This window comes from Carassius carassius, chromosome 22 (genome assembly GCF_963082965.1).
Source record: "Carassius carassius chromosome 22, fCarCar2.1, whole genome shotgun sequence".
Lineage (NCBI taxonomy): Eukaryota > Metazoa > Chordata > Actinopteri > Cypriniformes > Cyprinidae > Carassius > Carassius carassius.
In genome coordinates, this window is record NC_081776.1 from 19,003,785 (window position 1) to 19,021,361 (window position 17,577).

The 17,577-nt window shown below is 41.7% G+C and overlaps 1 protein-coding gene across 2 annotated transcripts in view; it reads right to left on the reverse strand.

Annotated features, from left to right (window-relative positions):
* Positions 1-9,520: 9,520 nt before the first annotated feature.
* Positions 9,521-17,577, reverse strand: part of LOC132099090 (chemokine-like protein TAFA-5) — a 400,739-nt gene continuing 392,682 nt past the window's right edge. For both annotated transcript variants that reach the window (XM_059505533.1, XM_059505534.1), the window contains exon 4: positions 9,521-9,633. In XM_059505533.1, coding sequence (XP_059361516.1) covers positions 9,625-9,633 — 9 coding nt within the window. In that variant the 3' untranslated portion in view covers positions 9,521-9,624. The remainder of the gene's footprint in view (positions 9,634-17,577) is intronic.

Genomic DNA, 17,577 nt, shown 5'->3' on the forward strand with positions numbered 1-17,577 from the left:
TATAGGAGGTAACGTGGAAATTACATATATGGACTGGCCATAGGGCAGTACTACATATGGAAGTACCTGCAGCAGACTTAGCCAACCTGGGGTGAGATCAGTGCACAGCAGAAACAGCAGAAGGACTCTGCCAGGGAAAGACACAGGCTTACCATGAGGTAATCACTAAAAACGGGCACCTAGCCCAGCACAAGAGCTGACCTTGGGAGTACACATGAGTGCTAAACCTGGGGTCTGGCACTCCGCCACCCCTGACTGCCTTGGGTGCAGGAGAAACTTCAACAGGATTCGCCAAAAGGGAAACTGAACTGAGAAGCACTTAAGCGCATGTGTCCGGTCAGCAGAGGTGGATGGCGCAGCAAGCGCCATCGACACCGAGCAAGTCCGGTGTTACTGACCATCTGAGGCCAGTACATGAGAGTACACAGGTTCTACACGAAGATTATAGAGTTTCGCAATTGTATTGGTGTCATCCAACCGGCAGCTCTACAGATCAGCTATCGAGGCGCCCCGGGCCAATGTCCAGGAAGATGCCACGTCTCTCGTAGAGTGTGCTCTTACTCCGAGGGGGCACAGTAATCAGAATCAGAATGAGCTTTATTGCCAGGTATGTTCACACATATGAGGAATTTTTTTTCGTGACAGAAGCTCCGCAGTGCAACATAATGACAGCGACAGAACAAAAAACACAGTAAGGAATAAAAAAATAAAAAATACAAATAGGTAGGTAAGGAATGACAATATACAAATTGACAATGTATGGCAGGTATATTACAATGAGCATTTATGTGCGTACAGGTATATTATGTGCAAAAAATTTAAGTGTACACTAAGTATGTGTGTTAAATAAGTGTATGTGTATATAAATGTAAATAGTTTAGTGTGTTCCACAGTTATTATCAGCTGTTCATAAGATGGATTGCCTGAGGGAAGAAACTGTTCCTGTATCTGGTTGTTCTGGTGTTCAGTGCTCTATAGCGTCAACCAGATGGCAACAGTTCAAAGAGGGAGTGTGCTAGATGTGAGGGGTCCAGAGTGATTTTGCCAGCCCTTTTGCTCACTCTGGATAAGTACAGTTCTTGAATAGAAGGGAGGGTTGTACCGATTATTCTCTCAGCAGTCCGGGCTACCCTCTGTAGTCTTCTGAGGTCAGATTTAGAAGCCAAGCTGAACCAGACAGTTACTGAAGTGCAGAGGATGGATTCGATGATGGTGGAGTAGAACTGTTTCAGCAGCTCCTGTGGCAGGTTAAACTTCCTCAGCTGGCGAAGGAAGTACAACCTCTGCTGGGCCTTTTCACAATGGAGTCAATGTGAGTGTCCCACTTCAGGTCCTGAGCGATAGTGGTGCCCAGGAACCTGAATGACTCCACTGCAGTCACAGTTCTGTTCATGATGGTGAGTGGGGGAAGTGCAGGGGGGTTTCTCCTGAAGTCCACGATCATCTCCATTAGTGTACAGGGAGAAGAACAGTGGGGAGAGAACACAGCCCTGGGGAGCTCCGGTGCTGATTGTACGGGTGCTGGATGTGTATTTTCCCAGCCTCACTAGCTGCTGCCTCTCTGTCAGGAAGCTGTTGATCCACTGACAGACGGAGGTGGGCATGGAGAGCTGAGTTAGTTTGGGCAGGAGGAGGTTTGGGAAGATCGTGTTAAAGGCCGAGCTGAAGTCCACAAACAGGATCCTCACATAAGTCCCCGGTCTATCTAGGTGTTGCAGAACATAATGCAGTCCGATGTTTACTGCATCGTCCACAGACCTGTTTGCTCTGTAGGCAAACTGAAGAGGATCCAGCAAGGGTCCAGTGATGTCCTTCAGGTGGGTTAGCACCAGTTTTTCAAATGACTTCATGACCACAGACTTTAGAGCCACAGGCCTGTAGTCATTTAGTCCTGTCATTTTGGATTTCTTTGGGATGGGGATGATGGTGGAGCGTTTAAAGCATGAAGGGACTTCGCACAGGTCCAGCGATCTGTTGAAGATCTGTGTGACGATGGGGGCCAGCTGGTCAGCACAGGATTTCAGACAGGCTGGTGTAACACAATCTGGGCCTGGTGCTTTTTTCCTTTTCTGCTTCCGGAAGACCTGGCGCACCGCATCCTTGCTTATCTGTATTGCAGGTGTGGGGGAGAGTGGAGATGCAGGAGGTGTAAATGGTGAGGCCGGTTGTTAGGAGAGGTGTTCAGGGTGGGTTGCAGGAGTTGTGAATGGTGTGAACGGTTGTTTAGAGAGGCATTCAGGGTGGGTTGCAGGAGTTGTTATTGGTATGAACGGTTGTGTGGGGAGGCGTTCAGGGCAGGTGATGGGTGTTCTTTCAAACCTGCAGTAAAACTCGTTCAGATCGTCTGCCAGTCCTTGATTCTCCACAGTGCTGGGGGTGGTGTCTTGTAATTGGTGATCTCCTTTAGACTTTTCCAAACTGATGCTGAGTCATTGGAAGTGAACTGAGTCCTTATTTGTCCAGAATAATTCCTCTTTGCCACTTTGATCTCCTTTTCCAGTGTGTATTTAGCCTGTTTACACAGGAAATTGCCCCCTTCATGTAAGCATCTTCTTTGGCCTGGCGGAGCTGTCTGAGTTTTGCAGTGAACAGCAGTTTGTCATTGTTGTAATTTAGTTGAGTCCTGGTAGGAATGCATATATCCTCACAGAAACTGATATATGATGTTACAGTCTCTGTGAGTTCATCCAGATCGGTGGCAGCAGCTTCAAAAATACTCCAGTCAGTGAGGTCAAAACAAGATTGTAAATCCTGCTCTGCTTCATTAGTCCATCTTTTTACAGTCCTTAAAACAGGTTTAGCTGATTTTAGTTTCTGCCTGTAGGTCGGTATAAGATGGACCAGAATGTGATCAGAATGTCCCAAAGCTGCTTGTGGAACACGGTGATATGCATCCTTTATTGTTTTGTAACCGTGATCCAATATATTACTGTCTTTTGTGGGACATGTGATGTGCTGTCTGTTTTTTGGCAGTTCACGGGAGAGATTGGCTTTATTAAAGTCCCCAAGAATGATTAAAATGGAGTCCGGGTGTTGTTGTTCTGTCTCTGTGATCTGATCAGCGAGTTTCTGTAAAGCCAGACTTACGTGCACATCTTCTTTAACACAGTTACATCTGTACACCAGCAGGCCTGATATTCTAAGACTATAGCCTAAACATTGGGGCCTGATATTCTAAGACTATAGCCTCAACTATCCAGTGGGCAAGTCTTTGTTTGGAGACAGCCTTCCCCTTCTCCTGTCCCCCGAAGCAGACAAAGAGCTTTTCTGAGATCCTGAAGCTCTGTGTGTGGTCCAAATAAATGTGTAAAGGACAGACGGGACAGAGTCAAGTCAAGTCACCCTTATTTATATAGCGTTTTAAACAAAAAAAGATTGTGTCAAAGCAAATGAACAACATTAATTAGGGAAACAGTGTGTCAATAATGCAAAATGACAGTTCATCATTGAGTTCAGTAATGTCATCATCTCTGTTCAGTTTAAATAGTATCTGTGCAATCATTTGCAATCAAGTCAATGATATCGTTGTAAATGAAGTGTCCCCAACTAACAAAGCCAGAGGCGTTAGTGGCAAGGAACCAAAACTCTATCTGTGACAGAATGGAGAAAAAACCTTGGGAGAAACCAGGCTCAGTTGGGGGGCCAGTTCTCCTCTGACCAGATCAAACCAGCAGTTCAATTCAAGGCTGTAGCAAAGTCAGATTGTGCAGAAGAATCATCTGTTTCCTCTGGTTTTGTCCCGGTGGTCGTCTGAGACAAGGTCTTTACAGTGGATCTGTATCTGGGGCTCTAGTTGTCCTGGTCTCCACTCTCTTTCAGGGCTGTAGAGGTCCTCTCAGGTGCTGATCCATCATCTGGGCAGGATACGTACTGGATCTGGGTGACTGCAGTGACACTCTGATCTGGACACAGACTGGATCTGGTGGCTATGGTGACCTCGGAATAAGAGAGAAACAGACCAATATTAGTGTAGATGCCATTCTTTTAATGATGTAGCAAGTACAATGGGTGTTATGGGAAGTGTTCCCGGTTCCGGTTTACCTAATTAATGCAGCCTAAAAACCGGATTTGGATATTAGAAGCGTATTAGTATGTTATGTGTAAGCCAGGTTAAAGAGATGGGTCTTTAATCTAGATTTAAACTGCAAAAGTGTCTCTGCCTCCCAAACAATGTTATGTAGGGTATTCCAGAGTTTAGGAGCTAAATAGGAAAAGGATCTGCCACCCGCAAATGATTTTGATATTATAGGTATTATCAAATTGCCAGAGTTTTGAGAATGCAGCGGACGTGGAGGACTATAATGTAACAAGTTCAAATAATGAGGTGCTATACCATTCAGGGCTTTATAAGTAATATGCAAGATTTTAAAATCTATACAATGTTTGATAGGGAGCCAGTGCAGTGTTGACAGAAACGGGCTAATATGGTCAAACATCCTGGTTCTAGTAAGAACTCTAGATGCTGCATTTTGGACTAACTGGAGTGTGTTTATTAAATGTGCAGAACAACAACCCAAAAAAGAATTACAATAATCTAACCTTGAGGTCATAAACGCATGGATTAACATTTCTGCATTTGACATTGAGAGCATATATATATTTTTGAGATGGTAAAATGCAGTTTTACAAATGCTAGAAACGTGGCTTTCTAAGGAAAGATTGCTATCAAATAGCACATCTAGGTTCCTAATTGATGACGAAGCAGCCATCAAGTCTTAGACAGCATTCTAGGTTATTACATGCAGAGATTTTAGGTCCTATAATTAACACCTCTGTTTTTCAGAATTTAGCAGTAAGAAATTACTCGTCATCCAGTTTTTTATATCGACTATGCAGTCCGTTAGTTTTTCAAATTGGTATGTTTCGCCAGGCCGCGAAGAAATATAGAGCTGAGTATCATAAGCATAACAGTGAAAGCTAACACCAAGATCCAATAGCACTAATAGAGAGGTACAACCACGATCAGATGATAAGAGCAGGTCATTTATAACTCAGGAGGGTCATTTATAACTCAGGATTATAACTAGGAGAGCAGTCTCAGTACTATGATATGGTCTAAATCCTTACTGGGAATCCTCACAGATAACTTTTTTTTTTCTAAGAAAGAATATAAATGTGAGGATACTACCTTTTCTAGTATCTTGGACAGAAAAGGGACATTCGAGATGGGTCTATAATTTACTTGTTCTTTGGGGTTAAGTTGTGGTTTTTTGATGAGAGGCTTAATAACAGCCAGTTTGAAGGTTTTGGGGACTTATTCTTATGACAATGAATGAGGATCTATGAATTCTGGAAGCATCTCTTTTAGGAGCTTAGATGAAATAGGGTCTAACATACATGTTGTTGGTTTATACAATTCTTCCTCTCCTGTAGTAGAGATTGAGTGGAACTGTTCCTCTGGGGATCTATAGTGCACTGTCTGATGCTATACTGTAGCTGACGGCTGCATGGTTACAATTTTAACTGTAATAGTATTGATTTTAGAAGTAGTTCGTAAAGTCATTACTGCTGTGATGTTGGGAAATGTCAACACTTGTTGATGCTTTATTTTTAGTTAATTTAGCCAATGTATTGAATAAATACCTGGGGTTATGTTTGTTTTCTTTTACATCGCAATGGTCATGTTCCTGCAGGGAGAACATGACTCATCCACAAACGCTGCCTCAGCATGCTCAAGGCCCAGGCACAAGATGCAGCAATCATGACCATCAGATGGAGCCAATGGAGTAATTGCTCTTTTAGAAAAACACAGAAGTTTTGAAGCGCCCAGGAGGAGTTGCAAAGATCAAAGCAGCAGCTCTGGCAACCCCCATTGACGCACTGTTAGACCAACAATCACGAATGTCTTGATGACACTCTTGCTTGGTAGCTGTAAGGCAGGGCTCCAAAGTGAAAAGCTGAATGTGCGACTGCACACGCTCTCCCTGTTTACCCGCACTGCGGGACAGGGTGCGCGATGCAAATCTTGCACGCCAACATTCATTGGATTGTTTTGTTAACATTCAAAGGTGATTTATCTCTCTAGCGAGATCCCAATTCATCAGTCAATGATGTAACGTCGACCATGACTGACTTGAGAGGAAACAACAACAATAAAAATAATAATAAACTATAGGTTAAGTTAAATTTTACATTTATTTAAAACGAACAAATTTTTAAATGAACAAAATTATTATTGTTATTATTATTAAATTCAGCACATTTAACTTTTGGTTAAACTGGATTGAAGTTGCTTAGTGAAGAAAGAAAGAAAGAAAGAAAGAAAGAAAGAAAGAAAGAAAGAAAGAAAGGATTCTGCACTGTTTAGTGAATTTACCTCACCATCTAATTTTCTTCCACATCTGAATCAATTCATCATATGTGCCTCCAAATGTAGATCGCCATATATCTCTGTCAAACCAGGCATTGCTCATTTTAAACAGAGAAAGAAACAGCCACAAACATAATGAAATTACAATTTTGTTTTAGCAACTTATTTTCACTTATTTAATTTATTCTTAAAATATTTAATGATAAAAACAAGTAGCTTTGGCCGTAAGATCTACCAACACTGTTTACAGTGGAGATGGGCACCTTTACATTTATATTATTTACATCAAGCTTTTGAATGGTATAGTATTGTATATTGTTATTGAAACTTCATAATGTTTCACTTGATTATACATTTAGTCAGGAATTATAGTTTGGAAAAAGTATTTGGAAAAAGTCTTACTAGTAAAATGTTTACACTTTATGTAAAAACTAGTACAAGAATATAAATAAATAAAAAGAGACTTACTCATGTTTATGATCTCTGCTGAATAAAAGTGCTTCATTCTTTTTTTTCTGAGGAAATCCATTTCTCAAATCCTCAACCACATCACATCTTTTTGGGGTGAATTATGTCTTATTCCTCTCATCGCGAAGCAAACAGTAAAATAAAAACTTGAAGAACAGTCTTGCTGCTTTTTCTTCTGTTATGGGCATATTCAAGGCGTGCGCTTCAATTTGAATCTGAATAGCGCGTTCAGCGCGGGGGCGTGGTCACATTAGATATAATGAAGGGAGACTTGAAAAACAGACATCGCGTTGTTTTCATATAAATTACTTTATCACAGAATATCTGTTTTCGGCGGCACTTGTTCAGTTTAAAAATAGACATGTCAAGCTTTCTATAGATATCTCTCTCATGTATTTTCGTTGAGTATTCACGGAGTTACAGTTCATTTAAATGACGTGTTTGTAAAAGAAGATCAGCGCAAAGGCTGCAGACAGCGCACCTTGTTTGTTATCTTTATTTTATAAGTGCACAAAGTTTTGTTGTTATTATGTCTGTATCCAAAAAAAAGTAGACCCTTTACAGATTCGATTGATGTATTGCTCTTATCTGTACAATTAAAACTGAAAGTGTAATTTAAGTTCTTTTCGGGGTTATCAGGAGAAAATGACTCAAAACGCGTATCCGCGTTAATCGACTCGAGAGGGTTAAAAAGCTCCTCGGTGGCAAGGCACCAGGGGTGGATGAGATCCGCCCTGAGTACCTCAAGTCTCTGGATGTTGTGGGGCTGTCTTGGCTGACACGCCTCTGCAACATCGCATGGCGGTTGGGGACAGTACCTCTGGACTGGCAGACCAGGGTGGTGGTCCCTCTTTTCAAGAAGGGGGACCGGAGAGTGTGTTCCATCTATAGGGGGATTACACTTCTCAGCCTCCCCGGGAAAGTCTATGCCAGGGTACTGGAGAGGAGAATTCAGCCGATAGTGGAACCTCGGATTCAGGAGGAACAGTGTGGTTTTCGTCCTGGTCGTGGAACACTGGACCAGCTCTATACCCTTTCCAGGGTGCTGGTGGGTTCATGAGATTTGCCCAACCAGTCCACATTTGTTTTGGCGGCCCCCTGCTTAGGGCTGTTCGGTCCCTGTACGACCGGAGCAAGAGCTTGGTTCACATTGCCGGCAGTAAGTCAGGCTTGTTCCCGGTGCATGTTGGAGTCCGGCAGGGCTCCGGGTGCGTCCATTTCGGATGCCTCCTGGACGCCTTCCCAGGGAGGTGTTCCAGGCACGTCCCACCGGGAGGAGGCCCCGGGGAGGACCTAGGACACGCTGGAGGGACTATGTCTCCCGGCTGGCCTGGGAACGCCTCGGGGTTCCCCCGGAAGAGCTGGAGGAAGTGGCTAGGGAGAGGGAAATCTGGGCGTCTCTGCTTAGACTTGCCCCCGCGATCCGGCTCTGGATAAGCAGAAGATGATGGATGGATGGATGGATGGAAAAACAAGTATTTAATGTAAATTAATCTAAGACTTTCTGAACTGTCTCTGGAGCTGTCAAGGCTTGAAGGTGAGCACTGTGCAAACAAACACAAGCACAAAAAAAAAATCTACTTCAGAAACCCCAAATAGAAGTGGTTTTCTCCAAACCTTTAAAATACAAAAGCTAAAAGCAGTTTATATGACTGTTTAATACTTGGAACTGAATGATTGCTACAATAAATCAATATTTTTGTGTGTTTGTCAATTTTTATTCCCATTTTTGAGTACCTGTGGTCATGTTTTTGAACATGAAACAAGGAAAATTGCTACTTGAATTTGAACATAAACTGTAAGACAGTCCTGCTTTATGGAGCAAAGCATTACCCATGTTCTGTATCTCTCATTTCCATGTTATTCATGTTAAATAAGGTTATTCACAAAGGTACAACATATAAAACTGTTAAAAATATAACTTGTAGGCCTTTCAAAATACATGTGATGACATATTTTACTCCCGGTAATCAAAAATGGATTTTTTTAAATGTTCCTTTTTAAATATTTTCTTACGATAATCAATGGGGTACTCTTCCATTTAGCCATGCTTAATGCAAATCATCCAAAATGTTGCTACTGAAAAATGGAAATTAAATTTATTGAAGTCTTTATGTGTACAGTATCAATATCCTTGTTACCCTTGGAATACAGTGATTAATTCAGTTCAAGGACATGTACTAAAGTACTAAAGGTTCTTCTCTGATTGTGATAAATGTGAAGGGTTGACTCAGTCATTTTAATGTTCCACATCAGTGTATTCATTTGTAGACCACTGCTGTATAGAATAGTCCTTATCTCTCTCTCTCTTTACATTTAGGTTTATATATATAATTTATTTGCCTAAATTTTCCCTTTAAAGTGTTCTTCAGTCCGCGCTCATATAATCAATGCATTTATTATTATTATTATTATTTGTGGATTACTTTTCTTCTTTGGTCTGTAAAAAAAAAATACATCAACATTATGTCAAAAACATAATCCAGCAGAAAGCTTTTTCACAGAGCAGTTAGGTTCACAGTTTCAGATCAGATAAGAAATGCTGAAGGAGCCCCATGAAGCCTGTGTCTGGTTCAGGGTTGTCTTAGACAGGGTAGGTGCCTCATTGTCCTGTGCTTCGTCTTAAAGTCATTAGGGCTCCTACTGTACCACCATCTGTGAGGCGCTTCGTGAATGTACAGTATTTTCTCCGTGGCACAAGGGAGTGCTGCCCATTTACAAAGCCAAGACACAGAACGGCAGGCAGAGCCAGGTGTTAAGCAGATGAGACATAGCAAGTATCTACAGCAGGTGGGCGAAACAGCAAGAGGCTTCATCTCGTGGTGCTCCAGGAACCCCTTTCACTGTTAGGACACCTAGATCAACCAGAAACATACAGGAAATCATGATCAGTGTTGCAGATCCATGGGTGTGGTGATGATGTGAAAAGTGTGTGTATGTGTGTGTGTGTGTATCTGTGTGTGTGTGTGTGTGTGTGTGTGGGGGGGGGGGGTGTGTGGGTTGTCCCCCCTAAAAATATAATTAAAAACCATTGGTGTATTGTAAATAATAATTCTATGCATTAAATATTTTTTTAATTGATAAAACCACACAAACAGAGAAAAAATGCATTTTAAGTTTAGAAACATTTCGAGCCCCACCCCTCCCTTGCCTCACAATGCTTTGGTCCAAGTACCGTATTTTCCGGACTATAAGTCACACGTTTTTTCATAGTTTGCCTGGTCCTGCAACTTATAGTCAGGTGCGACTTATCAAAATTAATTTGACATGAACCAAGAGAAAACATTACCGTCTACAGCCGCGAGAGGGCTTTTTCTCTTGATTCTTGGTTATAAATAAATGCGACTTATATATGTTTTTTTCCTCGTCATGATGTATTTTTGGACTGATGTGACATACTTAGGTGCACTTATAGTCCAAAAAACACGGTACATGCTTTCCCTTTTTACATCACCTACACACAAGTCCGGTGAGAGGGAACAAAGTCAATATTGTGGAACTTCAGTAAGTAAGGCTGTCAAGACTATTTTATTCACTTATCGGATGAAGTGATTATTTTCTCTTTATGATGTGTTTTTCAATGAGTCTGCTATATTAGCAATAATAATGTTACTTGCTTAACAAAGGGGTTGCCATGTTTTCACAACTAAACCCGCCCAATGTGCTACTCAAAAGTGTCCCAAAACTAGCCACTTTTCGAGGGGGTCCCCCAGTAAAAATCTTGTTCTAGGAACTAAAATACATGTTATTGGAGTCATTTCAACTCACGTACCTGAAAAACACCCCCGGCAACAGTGATAAAGTAGCCTAATTCCATGGGAAAACCACGGACTAGGCTACACTGTGACAGATAGTAATGTCTACAATGGACACAACTGCTGTCTCTGCATGACCACAACAGCTTGAAGTTGTCTAATTTGGTACGGTCTCCCTGCTGCACTAATAGTAGTAAGGCTTCCCTCTGTGTATACATATGCTTACAAGTACAATTTTAGCTGTATTATTTGTGCCCCCTTCAAAAATTGCTCTTGAGAAATTTTATATTATTGTAATTTGATTACTTTGTAGTAATGGAGTAATTTAATGTGTTTTAATTTTCAAAATAGTAATTATAGTTACAAGCCAAGGTCTCTATACATTACTGCTGCATAACATTGGTGACAGAATGCAGTGTTTTACTAGAGATTGTAAAAAAGGATGTAGGCTAGCACAAGCACTGTCGAGTCAAGTGCCAGTGGATTAGAGACCTGCTCCCGTCAGACCCGACGCAATAGAGTGCAGTGCGGAACAAGACTTGATAGGCAAGTGCAGAGACTCGTGTGTGTGTGCGGGATGCAGGAGAATAAAATGATTCACTTCGTTTTGCATGTTTGCATTACTATGGAGTGGGTGCATGAGCACGAGCTGCAGCTCACTTAATGGCCACCAGTGTCGATAAAAACAAGCGTTTCTGAGTTTTTAACAAGTGAATATCAGCATTTTTAGGAGGTAATCTTAACTGTTGACAGTTCAATAGGGGTGTGAATCTACACTGGTCTCACGGTTCGTTTCAGTTATGATTATCATGTCATCGATTTGGTTCAGTTCGATATCACGATGCATCACAATGCATTGAAGATCCAATGCAATTTTGTCAATAAATACAAGCAGTCAGATATACAGTACAGACCAAAAGTTTGGAAACATTACTATTTTTAATGTTTTTGAAAGAAGTTTCTTCTGCTCATCAAGCCTGCATCTATTTGATAAAAAATACAGAAAAAAATGTAATATTGTGATATATTATTACAATTTAAAATAATTGTTTTTAAATGTATTATACTTTAAATTATCATTTATTTCTGTGATGCAAAGCTGAATTTTTAGGATTATTAACACATGATCCTTTAGAAATTATTCTAATATGATGATTCATTATCAAAGTTGGAAAACAGTTCTGCTGCTTAATATTTTTTCAGAACATGTTGATACTTTTTTAGGATACTTTGATGAATAAAAAGTAAAAAAAAAAAAAAAAAAGAAGCTATGTTTTTAAAATATAAATATTTTGTAATAACAATATACACTCCTGGTCAGTAATTTGGGGTCAGTAATTTTCTTTTTTTTTAATAAAATCAATACTTTTATTCAGCAAGGATGTGTTAAATTGATAAAAAGTGAAGTTTTGTCATGCCCTGACACTTATAAATATCTAAATGGCTAAAGTCTAATCTGACTGTTATCAGCACAAACTGGGTTAGTGAAAATCTTAAAATGTTAAATCACTTGACAATAAGACAATAAAACACATACAGAACATTGGTTCCCGGGACTTTTGAGAACTGGATCTTGTAGCCTAGAATTTTTCTTTCTAAATTATGTGAAAATCATCTTGTTTACTCACTCACAGAAAACAAAATATTGATTTAAATTTTCTAAGACACTTTTTGTTGGTAAAAGTCATATGCGAGTAGGCGTCAACTATCATGAATATCACTGTGATTTACACCTGAGAAGACAAAGACCTGCATAATGAGCCTTTCAGTCAGCTGTGTCACTGAGAGGGAGGAGTTAAAAGAAAGAATAATAATACAAAATAAATCTATATAATTTTATGTTTGTAGTTTATTTAGAATATATTTAATTATTCCACAACATAATTTAATATCCAATTGGGAGTGCAGTTAAACAGTTTATAAGGAACAATTAAAGCTGACGCTCAAAGCTGAATTTTTTGCATCATTACTCCAGTCACACAATCCTTCAGAAATCCTTTTAACAATCTTATTTTCTACAAAAAATATTGTTATTATTATTATATTATATTATATTATATTATTATTATTATTATTATTATTATTATTATTATTATTAATGTTGAAAAGAGCTGAGAATATTTTTTTAAGTTTTTAAGGGGGGGGGGGGTAAATTGAAAGAACAGCATTGTTTGTTACATTTGTTACAGTTACATTTATTTGTTACATTTATATTATTTACATCAAGCTTTTGAATGGTTTAGTATTGTATATTATTATTGAAACTTCATAATATTTCACTTGATTTTACATTTAGTCAGGAATTATATTTTGTAAAAAGTCTTTGGAAAAACTCTAACTAGTCAAATGTTTACACGTTATGTGAAAACAAGAAAATAAATAATAAGAGACTTACTCATGTTTATGATCTCCGCTGAATAAAGTGCTTCATTCTTTTTTCCTGAGGAAATCCAATCCAATCTCAAATCCTCAGCCACATCACATCTTTTTGGGGTGAATTATGTCTTATTCCTCTCATCATGAAGCAAACATCTGGAGACACTTCGGGGATGCTCAGGTAGACCTGTTCACCTCCGCGGACATGTCCCACTGCCAGCTGTTCTACTCCCTGTCCGAGGGGACCCTCAGCATGGATGCACTGGCACATAGCTGGCCTCTGGGTCTGGGTTTCCCCAGTGAGCCTTCTCGCACAGACGCTGTGCAAGGTCAGGGAGGACGAGGAGCAGGTCCTTTTAGTAGCGCCATACTGGCCCAGTCGGACTTGGTTCACAGAACTGATGCTCCTCGTGACAGCCCCTCCTTGGCGTATTCCCCTGAGGAAGGATCTCCTTTCTCAGAGAGGGGGCACCCTCTGGCACCCGTGCCCAAACCTGTGGAATCTCCACATGTGGTCTATGGATGGAACACGGAGGTTCTAGGTGGTTTACCTCCAGCGGTAGTACACACCATCACTTCAGCTAGAGCGCCCTCTACTAGGCACGCCTACACGTTGAAGTGGAACCTGTTCGTCGATTGGTGTTCTTCCCACCGGGAAGACCCCTGTAGATGCCCAATCATGGTTGTGCTCTCCTTTCTGCAACACTGTCTTCCTCCACTCTCAAAGTGTATGTTGCCACTATTGCCGCACATCAAGATGCAGTAGATGGCAAGTCCATTGGGAAGCATGACCTGATCATCAGGTTCCTTAGAGGGGCAAGGAGGCAGAACCCTCCGTGCCCTCACCTGGTACCCTCTTGGTATCTCCCCTTGGTCCTGATGGCCTTGAAGCAGGAGCCTTGAGCCTCTCAAGTCAGTAGGGTTTAAGTTTCTGTCACTGAAGACAGCGCTCCTCACTGCATTGGCGTCAGTCAAGAGGGTTGGGGACCTGCAGGCAATTTCGGTCGATGATACGTGCCTCAAATTCGGACCGGCTAACTCTCACATTGTCCTGAGACCCTGGCCCGGATACGTGCCCAAAGTTCCCACCACGCACTTCAGGGATCATGTGGTGAACTTGCAAGTGCTGCCCCGGGAGGAGGCATACCCAGCCTTTGCTTTGCTCTGTCTCGTTCGTGCCCTGTGCATTTACGTGGACCACACGTAGAGCTTCAGGACCTCAGACCAGCTGTTTGTCTGATTCGGAGGACAGCAGAAGGGAAAGGCTGTCTCCAAACAAAGACTTGCCCACTGGATAGTGGGGGCTATAGTCTTAGCATATCAGGCCTGTTGCTTACCGTGCCCCCTTGGAGTGAGAGCACACTCTACAAGAGCTGTGGCTTCCTCTTGGGCTTTAGCACGGGGCACCTCGATAGCAGACATCTGTAGAGCTGCCGGCTGAGTGACACCTAACACGTTTGTGAGATTCTATAATCTCTGTGTAGAACCTGTGTCCTCTCGCATTCTCGCCTCAGATGGCCTATAATGCAGCACTCATGTGTATGCCAAAGGTCAGCCCTTGTGCTGGGCTAGGTGCCCGTGTGTAGTGATTCCCCCTTTTGGGGTGATCCCACATCCCCGTATTCTTTCATGGTACGGCTTCCCTGATGGTGAGCCGTGTCTTTCCCTGGCTCACCCCAGGTGAGCTGAGTCTATCGCAGAGACCTCCATAAGTAGCACTGCTCTACCGCCAGTCCATATGTGTAATTCCACATGTTACAATTCTCACTGTACGGTGCAGCAGTGCGGATTCCTCTGCCCTGTCCTTTGTTCTGCCACAACTGGTGTGGGGGGACTTGCCGGCTTTCGCAGGGAACTGGAGGGGGTCAGCAATAGTGGCATTTTCCATACGGATCCCCAATTTTGTCAGTCACTGACGTAACATTGAACATGACTGACTGAAAGGGAACGTCTCGATTACATATGTAACCCTCGTTCCCTGAAGGAGGGAACAGAGACGTTACGTTCCGTCGCCACAGTTGCTGTACCACCGCTGTATGGCCAGGGCACACCGTCTCCGCTCCTCAGCGAAAAACTGTTTCTGTGACCGCACGCCCTCTCCTTTTTATACCCACGCTGCGGGGCGGGGTGCGCGATGCAAATATGGCACGCCAATATTCATTGACTCGAAAAAAAATGTTATGCATGGTTAGTGAAAATCTTAAAATGTTAAATCACTTGAATAAGACAATAAAACACATACAGAACATTGGTTCCCGGGACTTTTTAGAACTGGATCTTGTAGCCTAGAATTTTTCTTTCTAAATTATATCATCTTGTTTACTCACTCACAGAAAACAATATATTGATTTAAATTTTCTAAGACACTTTTTGTTGGTAAAAGTCATATGCGAATAGGCGTCAACTATCATGAATATCACTGTGATTTACACCTGAGAAGACAAAGACCTGCATAATGAGCTGCATAATGAGCCTTTCAGTCAGCTGTGTCACTGAGAGGGAGGAGTTACAAGAAAGAATGTGAGGACAAAATAAATCTATATAATTTTATGCTTGTAGTTTATTTAGAATATATTTAATTATCCCACAACATAATTTAATATCCAATTGGGAGTGCAGTTAAACAGTTTATAAGGAACAATTAAAGTTGACGCTCAAAGCTGAATTTTTTGCATCATTACTCCAGTCACACAATCCTTCAGAAATCATTTTAACAATCTTATTTTCTACAAAAAATATTGTTATTATTATATTATTATTAATATTGAAAAGAGCTGAGAATATTTTTTTCAGTTTTTAAGGGGGGGGGGTAAATTGAAAGAACAGCATTGTGTGTTACATTTGTTACAGTTACATTTATTTGTTACATTTATATTATTTACATCAAGCTTTTGAATGGTTTAGTATTGTATATTGTTATTGAAACTTCATAATATTTCACTTGATTTTACATTTAGTCAGGAATTATATTTTGTAAAAAGTCTTTGGAAAAACTCTAACTAGTAAAATATTTACACGTTATGTGAAAACAAGAAAATAAATAATAAGAGACTTACTCATGTTTATGATCTCCGCTGAATAAAGTGCTTCATTCTTTTTTCCTGAGGAAATCCAATCCAATCTCAAATCCTCAACCACATCACATCTTTTTGGGGTGAATTATGTCTTATTACTCTCATCATGAAGCAAACATTAAAATAAAAAAAACTTGAAGAACAGTCTCGGTGCGTTTTCTTCTGTTGTGTGGACGTATTCAAGCGCGTGCTTTAGTGAAACATTAGAATCTGAATAGCGCGTTCTGCGCGGGGGCATGGTCGCATTAGAAGATAATGAAGGGAGACGTGAAAAACGAACATTGCGTTGTTTTTATATGGATTACTTTATCACAAAATATTTGTTTTAGGCAGCACTTGTTTAGTTTAAAAGTAGACGTGTCAGGCTTTCTATAGATATATATCTCATGTCTCTTCGTTGAGTATTCACTGAGTTACAGTTCATTTTAATGACGCGTGTCTAAATGAAGATCAGCGCAGACAAAGGCAGCAGCCAGCACACCTTGTTTTTTATCTTTATTTTATAAGTGCACAAAGTTTTGTTGTTATGTCTGTATACAAAAAAAGTAGACCCTTTACAGATTCGATTGACATATTGCTCTTATCTGTATGATCAAAACGTAAAGTGCATTTTAAGTTCTTTTCGGGGTTATCAGGAGAAAATGACTCATAACGCGTATACTCGTTAATTGTCTTCAGAGGGTTAACACTCGAAGATGATTCGTCTCTCTAGCGAGATCCCCGATTTTGTCAGTCGGTTTTTGATTACTGTGGCGAGTGGGGCGGGGCCGAGGGACGTGGGAACAAGGAGTGAGGCCGGCAATGATTGGGCAAGGAGTCGGCGCCGTTCGCCAGGGGGCGGGAGCCTACTGCCTCCGTGAAGGTATCCGGAGAAGCAGGGAACGGGGGACTCCTGCCGGCTGCCCAAAACCGGAGGAGCCGTCGCCGTCCACCGGGCGGCGGAGGGGTGTCGTGCCGTCCGCCAAGGGCCGTCCAGTGCCACCGCCAGGCACCGCTGAGGAGATCGCCCAGCCGGTGGAGGGCCGAGCAGCAGTGCGTCTGGGAACCGGATTTTTTTTTTTTTTTTTTTCTCTTTCTCCCCTCTCTCGTCTGTGTCGCTCCTCCTTCCATCTCCTTTTCTCTCGCCTCGTCTGTCCTACCCCCAGGTTCCCGCAGGTTCCCGTGAGCGGTCCCCCCCCGGAGGGAGGGGAGTAGAGCGCAGTCTCGAGGGTACCCCCCGGCCTGCGAGGGGCGATGGGGGTATGTGGCGAGTGGGGCGGGGCCGAGGGACGTGGGAACAAGGAGTGAGGCCGGCAATGATTGGGCAAATCAGTGACACCTGCGGCCCACCGCCGGTCTCGAGTCCCACGTAGGAGATGAAAGGATATAAAACTGGAGCGACAAGAGTGAAGGATGAGAGAGGACCAGGCCTGGGCTTTTAGTTGTGTTTTGGTTTTTATTTGAGCGCACCAGTCGTCCGTGAGGGGCTGGTGCGCTGTTTTGTGTTTATTTTGTATTATTAAAATGTTATTTGATTGTCCGCCGGTTCCCGCCTGCTTCTTCCGGATGAATATGAAGGTTTAATCATTACAATTACTTAATTCAAATGTGCTCT